At 38.0% G+C, this 14481-nt stretch overlaps 1 protein-coding gene across 1 annotated transcript in view; it reads left to right on the forward strand.

Moving 5' to 3' along the window:
* The window catches only part of LOC139732676 (multifunctional protein CAD-like), a 61633-nt gene extending 48341 nt beyond the window's left edge, over nt 1-13292 (forward strand). The window contains exons 31-39 of the mRNA XM_071643531.1: nt 1112-1334; nt 3897-4102; nt 5943-6020; nt 6228-6369; nt 6580-6776; nt 7265-7420; nt 7839-7940; nt 9543-9637; nt 13084-13292. Of these exons, the coding sequence (XP_071499632.1) occupies nt 1112-1334; nt 3897-4102; nt 5943-6020; nt 6228-6369; nt 6580-6776; nt 7265-7420; nt 7839-7940; nt 9543-9637; nt 13084-13186 (1302 nt within the window). The 3' untranslated portion in view covers nt 13187-13292. The remainder of the gene's footprint in view (nt 1-1111; nt 1335-3896; nt 4103-5942; nt 6021-6227; nt 6370-6579; nt 6777-7264; nt 7421-7838; nt 7941-9542; nt 9638-13083) is intronic.
* The last annotated feature ends 1189 nt before the right edge of the window (nt 13293-14481 follow it).

Here is a 14481-nt window from a genome sequence, read left to right on the forward strand (position 1 = left end):
GTTATTTTGTGAAAAAAAAGGTTGAAAATTCATGTTTTTCTCCATATCTCGCAAATGGTTCAAAGTATCTTCATGGAACTCAGTATATATTCTTGTTCCAATGGGCAGTGATTATCTAGGGAAGTTGGGGGTCATGGTTCAAAGGTCAGGGGGTCAAAGGTCAAGGTCAATTCCTCAAAATATCACTACTTTCCTTATATTTATGCAATGCCTGAAGGGTTTTTTTTAACTTGATGTATGCATGTATTACCTGATATATATTCTATGGGAAGTTTCTTGCCAAAAGGTCAAAGGTCAAAAGGTCAAAGGTCAAATGAAAGTGTTGAATTGCACTTTTTCCTCCATATCTCAAAAGTAACTCAGGGTATCATCATGAAACTTACATATTTATGCATGTTCTACCTAACAGTGATTTTCTTTGGAACTGTGAGGTCAAAGGTCAAAGGCCAGGTTTAGATAATGCTATTTTCCCATTTGATACTGAAATTATACATTTTCTCAATACCTTGAAAATTACTCAATGCATAAACTTATAAAAGGGTCAAAAGTCAAGTAAAAATCATCAGTTCCCCAAATACCTGCACTCTGACATTTTAATCATTCATCCAGTTGAACCTAGTTTTAGGAAAGTGAACATTCAGCACATTTGTGGCAAACCTGTCATTTTAATATTTTGCCAATTGTGTGAAACTGCCATCACACATTGTAAAGACATTGTACTATAGACCTATTAGGAGAACCATGCATTATGGCGGAGGCATATCAGTCGCGGTAGCGATATATCTAGTTTCTTTTAGTACCAGTCAAATTGAATACAGGTTTCTTCTATTTCATTTTTGGCTGATATCATGTCTCACCTGCTAGACCTTTGCAGCCCACTGTTTAACAAGCAGGGTTAGAGCGGATATGTGAAAACCAATTCAACTTGCATATTTTCCTATAATGTCCTGTTGTAATTATGTGAAATTATCTATGTGATGCTGCAATGACTTAGCAAGGGGACAATTAAACATTGTCTCTAACAGGTATTCTGAAATTAATAAGTGGATTTAGGTTCCTGTCAGCCAATGAAGGAGCCAACATTCTGTCTCCCATTCTCTCTGATTTACAGGTTACGGTCTCCCCAGGGTATGGTAGAGACGTACGCCTCATGCCAGATGGCATTCCCCAGCCTGCACCCCTTTCTGTGCAGATCACACCAAACCCACAGCCTTCCTCCAGACCAGCCTCACGCCCCTCGTCACGCCCCTCATCCCCTCACCGTGTCGGTAGGGATGGGGAGACCAGGTTCCAGCTTCCACCCAGGGTTCACAGGGTGTCAGAGAGCATGTATGGTAGGTACCTTTTTTAGTTTTCCTATTAATAGAACACTGGAGCTTTCTGTACTACATTGTGTGGGGAGTGATCATCTTCTGCACTGTCACATTGCTGTTCTGTACAACAACATAAACCCTTAAAAAGAGAAATGGCTTGATGCTCTCTTAGAAAAAAGAAAAGAAGGGCAGAGTATGTGTGTAACAATCATGTATTCATAAGCACAAAACACAGATGGTCATTGCATCATCTATTTCAGAGACAGAAAGTTTGATGTGACTAAGGCCTCGTGGCACTTGGCTTTAACCCGTTGAGGATGGTGTGATTTTGGTACAATACACATTTCCTATGGACATTTGCCTGAGCATACTTGGGACTCGTCCTCAATGGGTTAAAATGTAGATACACTGCATACAGCTATGATGGTTATGTTTGATTCCCATGTACTTGCTTAACCCTATTCTAATTGAGGGGGTCAATTTGACCCCCCCTCTACATTTCGCACCGCGATTCCGCAACGCGCCAAGATTTTGCCGCGTCATTTCATGGCTCTTTTCTTTGAAGTCTCCCGCATATTTTTGAGACCAAATTTGCGATGTCTGGGTACACCGTTCTGAAGTTACGTAATGTTTTGCGTATGCATGTCAACCCGAAAATGGCTCAAATTCATGATATCGGGTGCAAATCCAATGCAAATTGTGTTTTTTGGTTAAATTGATATAAATTAGATTATTTCAACTTTTAACCATTGAAATTAATCAATTTTAATGTAGATAAGCTTGATAAAGTGCCTGCAACAAATTTTGGCCAAAAAACAGAAAACAAAAGGTCAAAAAAATGAAATACATAAGAAATTAACAAAACAATGAAAACAAAAGAAACTGATTTTGATTGTGCTATTTTTTAACAAGAAAATTGTTCAATGTGTCTTTAGGAACTCTTACACAAAAATTTAGCAATCATTCAGTCGTTTTAATGGAGTTATAGGTGAAAATATGATTTCATGCATAAATTTGCATAGTTAATTTACAAAAAATAGAAAATCAAAATTTTTCTTTTGTATGACCATGTAATCTTGTAGTTGACATCCGGCTCTATGTTTAGGCAAAATTTTGTGGCGATCGCGCGATCGGCGGCCGAGATCTGAAGGGGGGTCAAATTGACCCCCCCAGTAAAAACTTGGTCTCAAATAGCCTAGTTAGAATAGGGTTAATATATGGCTGAGTCTATTAAATCTGAAAAAACAAAAAAACAAAAAAACAAAAATGACTCTTGCACCTCTGCGTTTGAAGATTTTATAGGCAATATGTGGCTATAATTTGGCTTTGGTAAGTCAACTGGTGTAGTGGGCAAGCTTGACTGACCATGGTGCATAGATTCAGTAATCCTTGTTTAGTGTACATGTATTTAATTTGATGTAGGATTAGATTATAGAAACAGATTGATTATTGTATTGTGTGCTCATAGGAATAGTTAGTGGGTAATTCCGTGAAGTTGGGGCACAAAGTGTTACATTTTAGCATAACTCAATACTAATTATGCTATACATATATTGCTTATAGGCTTTACATTTGTATTGAGACCATACATTTTCCTGGAAATTTTGTGCCATTCAGACTCAATTTTGATGAAGTTATCTTAAAAAAATGTAACGGTGTCCTGTAGCATCGTGACGTGTCCATGTAGCATCGTCATAGTTAAAATCTGGTCCTAAAAGACAAATTAATGCAATTAGCTTGACCAAAATTTGATATAATATGCATAATTACTAGATTAGTCAGATAGCTAAATATCTTAACTTTCCTTTCCACAGTTTACTTTTACAAGAAAATTTACACAATGTGTCACTATGCTACGCGGTGTCCACCAAATGTAACAAAAAAGGACACCGCGTAGCATCGTGATACATTTTGTAATTTTCTTTTAAAATTAAAACTGTGTACAGGAAATTTGAGATATTTAGCTATCTGACTAATCTAGTAAATATGCATATTGCATCAAATTTTGGTCAAGCTAATTGCCATAATTTGTCTCTGAGGACCAAATTTTAAAATATCACGATGCTACATGGACACGTCCCGATGCTACAGGACACCGTTACATATTGTTTAATAACTTCATCAAAATTGAGTCTGAATGGCACAAAATTTCCAGGAAAATGTGTGGCCTCAATGCAAATGTAAAGCCTACAAACAATAAATGTATAGCATCATTAATATTGAGTTATGCTGAAATGTATTTTTCAAATATCACGATGCTACATGGACACTGCCCCAACTTCATGGAATTACCCTAGTACATTGTTTTCTTCGGTGGCAGGTGGGTTTGTGGAGAACTGCATTGTGGTTTGTGTAGTGATCACCAATTATTACCACTCCAGTGAAGGATATTTAGTTATCAGGAAGCATAATTTCTTCTGAATTCAGTCACAGAAGAAAAAAGGCCCTACATCTGCTGCTGTAAACAAGGATGCTCATTTGGTTCATGGCCATTTAATGATTCTTCCTAGAAAGCAATCTCTAATCACATGGATGCCCACATCAGGCACTAGGGTAACAAATACATTTTCTCCGTTGGTACAGACTCTAACTTGATGTCACCGCCTGTGGTTCCTTCTGGGAGTGGACGTGCTGGTTTCTACACCTCCCCTCAGGGGGCCATTTCCCCGTACTCCCATGGCGATGCACCCCCACTCACTCCCCTCCAACCAGCTCCCACTCTCACCACATCAGGGCATTCTCTGGCTGGAAAGCACATCCTGAGTGCAGCTCAGATGACCAAGGAACAGGTGAATCTTACACTCATATGATCTCCTATCAAACTCAGTGGAATCTGGCTTGTCTGACTTACAGAATTATGATGGTTTAGAGACCCAAGCATATGACATTGCTTTATGTATGTATATTCTTGTTGGTAAGCGAAAGAAGTGGGAATAAAAATTGGTTGTGTGCATATTTTCTGCAGCACATTTTTGTGGAGGGTTGTTGTTGTTGTTTTTTTGTTACTATCTGCTCATTTGCTGTGTTTACTGCATATGGACAGTGAAGTTTCTCAGATGTGCACCATGATGTGTATCACATGATATACTGTAAAACCACTAACATTCGTGACATGAAACTTTAGCAAAGTGGAGCCAACAGCCTTATTTTGCAGCATGAAACGTTACATATCACCACTGGCATTCAGTGCATTGTGTAGACAAACACTTTCACATGCATTTTATTTTCATGAATCTTGGCTCCTTGCAAAATTCAGAAAAGAATTGTGGGTTTAAAGTAATTGTGGAAAATGAGTAAAGAATGGAGAATCCTTTTGTTGTTTTTTCTTACATGTTGGAAGAAAACTTAGTGGCAATAATTGGTTTTGAAAGAAAATTGTCTATGCCTTGTGTAACACTCTTAAGTGTTAGGTAGGGTGCTGTTTACGTATCCTCTTTTGTCAACATTTAATTGATTATTAGTTCATAACCTGTCACATGTTTGTGTACTGTGAAGTGAAGATTATATACATCAACACCTATTGGACAAACTATGCTCAGGAGATAATTTGGTAAAGTTTTGATTAGTTGCAAGCCTCTGTGTATATCCCACCTTCTGTACATTGCTTGGTAGATTCAACTCACTGTGTCTCAGGTTCACACTGACAATTGCTACAAGCACTGAACATTTTCATTAAAAGTCATATTTCACTAAAGAAATTTGTTGTGCAGAGATATTGCACAAAAATTGCCCTAAGCTATAAATACATCAATGTCAAGAAAATGTCCGACTTAATAGTGGCCTCCCAAGTATTCAGAGCCAAGTATGACTTATTCATCCTCTAGCAAAAAGATACTGCTCAAGTGACAGAGTCAAAAATGCAGATTAAAAAGAAACATATAAACAAGAAAGTAGTTGAATGGAATTAGTCGTTGTGTGCTTCATGTTGTCATACATGTCCACATTGTAGTACAGTACTCTCCGCATAATCGGGTACACATAGGTTCGGGCAGAGCGTTTCTTACCCGATTAAGCGGCGTACCCGATTAACAGAAGAACACGTCTCATTCACAGTTGACACATACAATGTGTGTATGTACATCATACATGCATTGTACACTGCACCAAACACCTACGCTGTATGCTTGAACACGCATGCTTGCACGGCACATTATACATACCTTACACTTGCTGGGTCACGAGCAATAATTTACACTCTTTTTACGAACAAATATGTCTTCAGAAAACTCATATTTAATCACTCCCCAAATGATTGGTCTTCTTTGCAAATTACAGAGAATATCGATTACCCATGGAAAATTTGACATTCATGATTTCTTAAAGTGTTTTATCTGCGATAAAATGTGGGTAGAAATTATGTTAGAAGAAAATTCTTTACCCATTTATGCGGAGAGGCAACCCGATTATCAGGTAAATTTAATGTGCATTGGAACTGATTTTGACATTACTACCCAATTAAACGGAGTACCCGTTTAAGCGATACCCGATTACGCGGAGAGTACTGTATATTCATAGAAAAAGGTTGATTCGGCATGTATGTATTGCAGACTGAAGCTGTCTTGTTTTGTTGGTCTGCCCTAATGCATGGATCACTTGTTGACTAGATCTATTACTTCTTCTTTTCCACAGCTTCATTATCTCTTCAATGTGGCCCACAACATGCGTATGAGTATACAGAAAGATAAGGTCGTGGACCCTGTGCTGAGGGTAAGTTTGAGTGGTTTCTACACAGGAAAATATTGTTTATCATCAGATACTTGTTCAGACAGTGATGATTAAAGAAGTCAGGTTTCCATATTAAACTTTCGTTCAAATTGTTGTCTGTTTACACAATCAGGAATACACACTTTGAAATTCACAAATATGACAGTCTTAATAACCTAAATTATGTTGGTATTTGTGGTGTTGATTCAGGGCAAGGTGATCAGTCTCATGTTCTACGAAGCCAGTACCCGCACTGCAAGTTCCTTTGTGGCTGCCATGCAGCGCCTTGGAGGCAGTGTGATCCACTTCAATGCCAGCACATCGTCACACCAGAAAGGAGAAAGTTTGGCAGGTAAGGGCAATCTCCTTGGTCTTCTTAGCTGCCTTTCTCACGTTTTGTCAGTCTGTTTTCAGTCAATGTAGTGAATGATAAGTTCTCACAAGCAAAACAAGCTTTTTAAGCCATTTTTGTTGGTTCCTTTGATGTGGACCAAGTTTATATTGTATTCTATGAACCTGTGTAAATAAGTTCATATGTTCTCACATATTCCTCTACATAAAGATACTGTTCAAATGATGGCAAGCTATTCAGACGCTTTGGTCATCCGCCATTCTGAGCCTGGGAAAGTGGAAGCTTCAGCCAAGGTGTGTCGTAAGCCAGTCATCAATGCTGGAGATGGGGTGGGGGAGCACCCAACACAGGCCCTCCTGGATGTCTTCACTATCCGAGAAGAAATTGGCACAGTCAACAACCTGACCGTATGTTTAACAAGGGGGCCAATCTCACCTCAAACTGACTGTTCTAACTCTACATTTTTTTAATGTTCAATTCGGTATATTGTTTAAACATAAAATGAGAGTATGTAAGTGGTGATACCTTTATGATTGTTTTTATTTTTTATGGGAAGGGGGATTGGTGTAATTGTCTCACACAATGCATTTTGTGACTTTCATTCATGGTAATAATATCATGTTATATGTTGTGCTTTTAGCTTGTGAGTCTTTGGTTAACTCAGTGATGCCTGGAGTGTTGTCAAGAAAACAAAGAAAATTAGACAGGAGCTGTGTTTATACCTGTATATAGAATATGTTATTTTTGTGAAAGATTTGGGATGCTGTACATGAGTGTGTTTCTAGACTCAATTGACATTAAATGAAAGGTGTGTCATGTACCTTGTGTGTCCAAATTTTAGCAGCGGTTGTTAAGTATTTGATGTGTTACTACCAGTAATCTTCTTCCTCCTCAGGTCACCATGGTAGGGGACCTAAAGCATGGAAGGACAGTGCACTCCCTGGCCCGCCTTCTCACCCTCTACAAAGTCAGTCTGCGCTATGTCTCCGTTGAGAGCCTGAAGATGCCTCAGAATATCCGAGACTATGTAGCCTCCAGGGGAATCCCCCAGGTGAGTTTCAAGGGAAAGCAGTTGCAGAATTTTTCCAGTTTTTGGTTATATTTGGAGTCAAGTTTTCTGGTGTGGTTTTGAGCTGCAATGCAATTTTTTATAATGTAGAAGTAGTTAAAAAGAAAAATTGATTTAAGTGTAATTTTGTCTTATTTGAATGTGTTATATATCTGCTTTCATGTGCATTTTATAACTAGAATGAAACCACATCTTCTTCTTTACTTTTCTTTTCTTTTCACTCTTGCCTGGGAGAAGGGAGTGGCGCTGGGAATGAGGCCAATTAAAATGAGTGAACCATTTCCCAGTAAACCGAAGCTTCATTGTACTTTGATAAAATCCTGTAGGACATCTTGTCTTCCATTGACAATGTGTTTTATAATGCTGTTGACCCGACCTTGTTGACATTTGACCCCTGTAGGAGGAGTTCTCTAGCCTGGAGGAGGCCCTACCAGACACAGATGTTCTCTACATGACCAGAGTGCAGCGAGAGAGATTTAACAGTGAAGAGGAGTATGAGAAGGTCAGCAAAGCTGCCCTATGATGGGATGATTATGATGATGCTATTGCAGGGTGCTACATAACTTTTTTTACCACTTGCTCAGTCGGGAAAGAAGATTTTTTAAATTGTTGCAGAACACTTGCTGGAACATGAATTTTACTTACCCGAAAACAAAGTCCAGTAAAAAAAGAAAATGTTAAAGAAAATCACTACTTTAGGTTTAGGATTTAATGAAACACAACCATTTGAATGTACATCACACTTTTGGTTCGATCGAGAGTTGGTGTTATATTGCATTAGTGCTTCTTCTTGTAAATTAAACACATGTTGGAAAGTTGCTGAAATAGAATTTTAGTGCATTGCATCAAGAAACAGTCATTATCACTGGACTTCTGTGTGGTTGATTTTGTGGGCTTATAAGGAGGAAAAAGTGAAAAAAGGGTGGCTTCAAACCTCATTGTTCCAAAGCACTTGCCAACTTTGATTTTTACTTGCCCTTAGCAATTAGGCAAGAGTTTATATGGCACCCTGCTATTGATTCTAATGACTTTGGTCTTAATGATGGTAATGGTCTTTGCGATTATGAAGATGATGGTGATGATACAGATTGTGAGATCACTGTGGTCATCATGCAAAACTTTGTTTAACCCTATTCTAAGTGGGCTATTTGAGACCAAGTTTTTACTGGGGGGGTCAATTTGACCCCCCCCCCCCCCCCCCCCCCCTTCAGATCTCGGCCGCCGATAGCGCGATCACCGCAAAATTTTGCCTGAACATAGAGCCGGATGTCAACTATAAGATTACATGGTCATACAATAGAAAAATGTTGATTTCATATTTTTTAATAAATTGATTATGCAAATTTATGCATGAAATCATATTTTCACCTATAACTCCATCAAAAAGAATGAAGGATTCCTAAATTTTTGTGTCAGAGTTCCTCAAGACACATCAAACAATTTTCTTGGAAAAGAAATAGCGCAATCAAAATAAGTTTCTTTTGTTTTTTATTGTTTTGTTAATTTCTTATGTATTTTATTGTTTTTTTGACCTTTTGTTTTCTATTGTTTTTTGGCCAAAATTCGTTGCAGGCACTATTTCAAGCTTATCTACATTAGAATTGATTAATTTTAATGTTCAAAAGTTGAAATAGCCTAATTTATATCAATTAAACAAAAAAACACAATTTGCATTGGATTTGCACACAAAATCATGAATTTGAGCTGTTTTTGGGTTGACATGCATATGCAAAACATTGCGTAACTTCAGAACAGTGTACCCGGACGTCGCAAATTTGGTCTCAAAATATGCGGGAGACTTTAATGAAAAAAGTCATGAAACGACGCGGCAAAATCTTTGCGCGTTGCGGAATCATGGCGCGAAATGTCGAGGGGGGGTCAAATTGACCCCCCCTCGACAGTTAGAATAGGGTTAATTATTGTTTATACCATTCTGTGAGTGGCAGCTCTCATATCTTTGTCATTGGGGATATTGCAATGTAGTAACTACAATTGCCATAGAAACATAAGAGATAATCAAATTCTCTACTTCATACAAATGGCTGTGAGAAGCATGATAGTGAATGTCCATTGTCTGTATCTCTCTCTCTCTCTCCTGTTTTAGTGTAATAATCGCATGGTCCTCACTCCTCACATCATGACCAAGGCTAAAGAGAAGATGGTGGTTCTTCATCCATTGCCCAGAGTTAATGAAATCAGGTGAGTTCAATACTTCGCTCAGGACAGACTGCAGTATTTTTTACTTCAAAGGTTATGTGTGATTTGCCTTGTCTTGAACTATGATTGTTACCTTTCCTTATTACCTCCGCCAAGGGAGGAGGTTATGTTTTCGTTGCTGTTGGTTTGTTTGTTCGTTCGTTTGTTTGTTTGTTTGTCCGTGTGCAAAATAACTCAAAAAGTAGTTAACGGATTTGGATGAAACTTGCAGTAGATGTTTAGAATGATACAAGTAACAGATGATTAAATTATGGTAGTGATCTGAGAATTTTGGGGGAATTTATGAAGGATTTTTGATATTTTGGCAGGTAGGGTCAATGAACTCGGGAGTTAGGGCTGCGCGTATTTGAGGTTTGCATGCGCGCACTAAAGTGCGCAAGTTTTTGCTAGGGAGAGGTGCGCCGTGCAGCTGAGGGTTTATGATGTAACAAAGGCTTCTATATTGGGAAATCGGGCGACTTTCAGCACATGTTTGTCATGCTATAAGTATGTATGGGTGCCAGGTGGAAATCACTGATATCTCCAATGACAGAACAAGGTCAGTGGTGGAATTGAGCTGCATGCTTGGCGGAGCTCTGCGCTCTCAGAGTGCTTCTCTAGTTATGCCTCCACCACGAAGTGGTGCCGGAGGCATTATGTTTTCGGGTTGTCCGTCCTTCCGTCCGTCCGTAATGAATTTTGTGGACAGGGTAACTATCAAAACCTTTTGAGGTATCCTAATGAAACCTGGCATGTATGTGTATTAGGAGGTGAAGTTGTGCCTATCAACTTTTGGGTGCACATGCTCAAGGTCAAAGGTCAAAAGGTCAAGGTCAAATGCTTAAAATTTCACTTTTTCCCACATATCTATGCAATGCCTGAAGATATTTTCTTGAAACTTAGTGTATACATGTATTACCCAATTAAGATTCTCTGGTGAAAGTTTGGGGTCATGAGGTCAAAAGGTCAAAGGTCAAAAGGTCAAGTAAAATGTTAAAATTTCACTTTTTTCTCTTTATCTTGGGAAATTGTTCAAGGTATCTTCGTGGAACAAAGTATATATGCATGTACTGACTGGCAGTGGTTATCTAGGGAATTTGGGGTTCATGTGGTCAAAGGTCAGGGGTCAAAGGTCAAGGGCAATACTTCAAAATTTTGCTGTTTTCCTTATATTTATGCAATGCCAGCAGGATTATTTTTTTTTTAAACTTGATGTATGCATGTGTAACCCACTAGAGATTCTCTGGGATTTTCTTTTTTTTGCCAATAAGGTCAAAGGTCAAAAGGTCAAAGATCAAGTGAAAGTGCTGAACTTACTTCTTTCTCCATATCTCTGAAGTGGCTCAAGTTATCTTTAAACTTAGTACATATTTATGTATGTTCTGCCTGACATTGATTCTCTTATGAATCAAAGGCCAGATGAAAATGATAACAATTTACTGTTCAATACAGAAATTGCACTTTTTCTCCATACGATTTATACCTTGACAATTACTCAAGTGCGTAAACTTATGAAAGGGTCAAAGTCGAAATTAAAGTTCTTAAATCCCCAAATACATGCTCTCCTATTCATCCAATTAAACATAGGTCAAGGAAGGTGAACATTCGATACATTTGTGACAAACATGTCATTTTAATATTTTGCCAATTTTGTGAAAATGTAATCACACATTGTCCACATGTACTATAGACCTATTAGGAGAATCATGCATTATGGCGGAGGCATACCAGTCGCCATAGCGACATTTCTAGTTTATTTTATTATTGTTATTATTTTTTAATGTGATCATCATGTTCATTGCCTGGTAAATATCACACTGTTGACTTGTGGAATGGCCTACCTTTATTAGTACATGCATGTGCATACAGTTTAACCTGTGACATACTCTCTGTTGTATAAAAAGAAATAAGTATACATGTATATATACCTCTGCCAGGAAGTGGTGCCAGAGGCATTATGTTTTCGGGTTGTCCGTCCGTCCTTCCGTCCATAATGAATTTTGTGGATAGCGTAACTATCAAAACCTTTTAAGGTATCCTAATGAAACTTGGCATGTATGTGTATAAGGGGGTGAAGTTGTGCCTATCAACTTTTGGGTGCACATGCTCAAGGTCAAAGGTCAAAAGGTCAAGGTCAAATACATAAAATTTCACTATTTCCACCATATCTATGCAATGCCTGGAGATATTTTCTTGAAACTTAGTATAGACATGTATTACCCAATTAAAATTCTGTGGTGTAAGTTTGGGTCATGATGTCAAAGGTCAAAAGGTCAAGTAAAAATATTAAAACTTCCCTTTTTTTCTCCATACCTTGGAAATTGTTCAAGGTATCTTCATGGAACAAAGTATATATACATGTACTGACTGGCAGTGATTATCTAGAGAATTTAGGGGTCAAAGGTCAGGGGTCAAAGGTCAAGGGCAACACTTCAAAAATTTACTATTTCGCTCATGTTTATGCAATGCCAGCAGGATTATTTTTTTTACACTTGGTGTATGGATGTATAACCTAATAGAGATTCTCTTGAAATTTTTTTTTTCTTTTTGCCTCAAAGGTCAAAAGGTCAAAGATCAGGTGAAAGAGCTGAACTAAATTTTTCCTTCATATCTTGGAAGTGCTTCAAGTTATCTTGAAACTTTTTACATATTTATGCATGTTCTGCCTGACAGTGATTATCTTATGAATTTTAGGGTCAAAGGCCAGGGGGGCATTTCATGAAGCATTTTGGTCGGATATTTTTCTGGCAGACTGTTACAAGCTATGGAAATCCCTGCATCTGATTGGCTGAGAGCCCAATTTGTCCGACAACTTGTCAGACAAAATGCTTCATGAAATGCCCCCCAGATGAAAATGGTAACAATTTACTAGACTATTCAATTCAGGAATTGCACTTTTTCTCCATACCTTGAAAAGTACTCAATGCATTTTTATAAACGTATGAATGGGTCAAAGTCAAGTTAAAGTCCTATCCCCAAATACATGCTCTCCTATTCATCCAATTAAACCTAGGTCAAGGAATGTGAACATTCAACACATTTGTGACAAACTTGTCATTTTAATATTTTGTCAGTTTTGTGAAAATGTAATCACACATTGTCCACATGCACTAGACCCATTAGGAGAATCATGCATTATGGCGGAGGCATACCAGTCGCCATAGCGACATTTCTAGTTTTAGTATCTTATCCAATGCTGTCATGTATGGTGTCATTACTTACAACTAACTGTGTCCTTTGAAAAGGCTTGGATGAGGGCTGGGGACATTTTGCACTGTCACCAATTACACTCACTACATTCTCCTGATATTTGTGCAGTAGATCAAACAAAATTTGCCACTTGTTTATCAGTATACCATAGTGACTGTCAGTGAGGATGGACAACATCTCTGACCATAGAGTTAAAGTGTAATTTCTACATGATCTGACTTTCTCTTCTTCCTTGACAGTCCTGCTGTGGACTCTGACCCCCGAGCGGCATACTTCAGACAGGCAGAGTGTGGCATGTATGTCAGAATGGCTCTTCTGGCCATGGTGCTTGGCAGAGCGTAGTCACCAGGGTGCTTCTCTAAGAGCTGACTTGAAAGGTTTCATCCTTCCAGAGCCTGGTGTAGGAATGGCAGACGGAACAAGTAGTCGCGATGGCAAGTGTAGCTCTTGACCAGGTTCTGAATAATTTGTCTCTCTCTCTCTCTGTTTTCGTCCTGTGATGGTGCTCTCTATACATGGATTGTCCTTGTCCTACTGTTCCTCCCTCTAAAATTCTAGATTTCTTGTGACTTCACAATTACTGGTATATTTTCATTATAAGTATGGGACCATTGTTGTGTGGTATGGGTCAAAGAAGGAATCTTTACTAAACTTTCTGTGTAAGATTGATGGAGATTCACTCTGAGTGAAGAACACGTAGGTTGTCTGTATGATTGGACAAGTATTGAAACACAGTATATGCATTACACCAGTATTGTTTATTAATGGAACCAGTGTGTACATTTTTGTATCTTCATATACATACGTTATAACTTTTTGTTCAGGTGGCTGAAAGATTGAATTGAAATATATATGGAAGATGTTACAGTGTGGTGGAGAGGTAATGGCCTTTTGATACATTCAAAGGGATTTGAAATCAGTATGGTGTATTACTGGTGAAAAAGAATTGCATTAGCTAGTGGAGAGGGTCTTATTAAGTAAGATGTATCACATTCATTTTTATGTCATTACATGCTATTTTGTACTGAAGGAAAATTTCAGTTGCACTCAATAAAATTGATTATATGATTTCTCACAAATTCGTAGCTAATCATTGCTTTCCATTTGTTATGTGTTAATGGAAATTTGGATCATAAGCTTAACAAAATTCAAGTGAAAGTTTGACTTTTGTAATATCATTCAAGCAAGAGTCCTATATAAGTATGACAGTGACCCATGTATTGTTCTATCTGAAGCCATAATTTGTCTGATGATGTTGTTCTAGGAGTGCTCGTAGTTGTGTGTGTAGATTAAGATATACAAGTACATTCAAACAGGATCCAAGAAAATAGGTAAACTGAATTATTGGATCACAGCTTTTGAGATGAAGCAGATGAGATTAGCAAAGAGCCTCACAGCAGAATATAGAGGATCCTTTATGTTGTTGAAATTTACATACAGGGTAAAGGCAGAAACAGGTATAATCTGCCTTAATTTGTTTTCTTTTGTGTACTTGCTTTGTTTCTTGATGGTGTTTATAGCTTATGGCCTAGAAATCTGTCAGATTTTTGGCCAGTTTTTTAAGGGCTGTGTAATTATTCTTGAATTGAAGTTATTGTGATACTATGCATGCAATCAGAGGCCAAGCCCTGTGTGTG

Source organism: Diadema antillarum, unplaced genomic scaffold, assembly GCF_040938485.1.
Source record: "Diadema antillarum isolate AM-2024a unplaced genomic scaffold, OU_Dant_1.0 seq00000442_RagTag, whole genome shotgun sequence".
Classification (NCBI taxonomy): Eukaryota; Metazoa; Echinodermata; class Echinoidea; order Diadematoida; family Diadematidae; genus Diadema; species Diadema antillarum.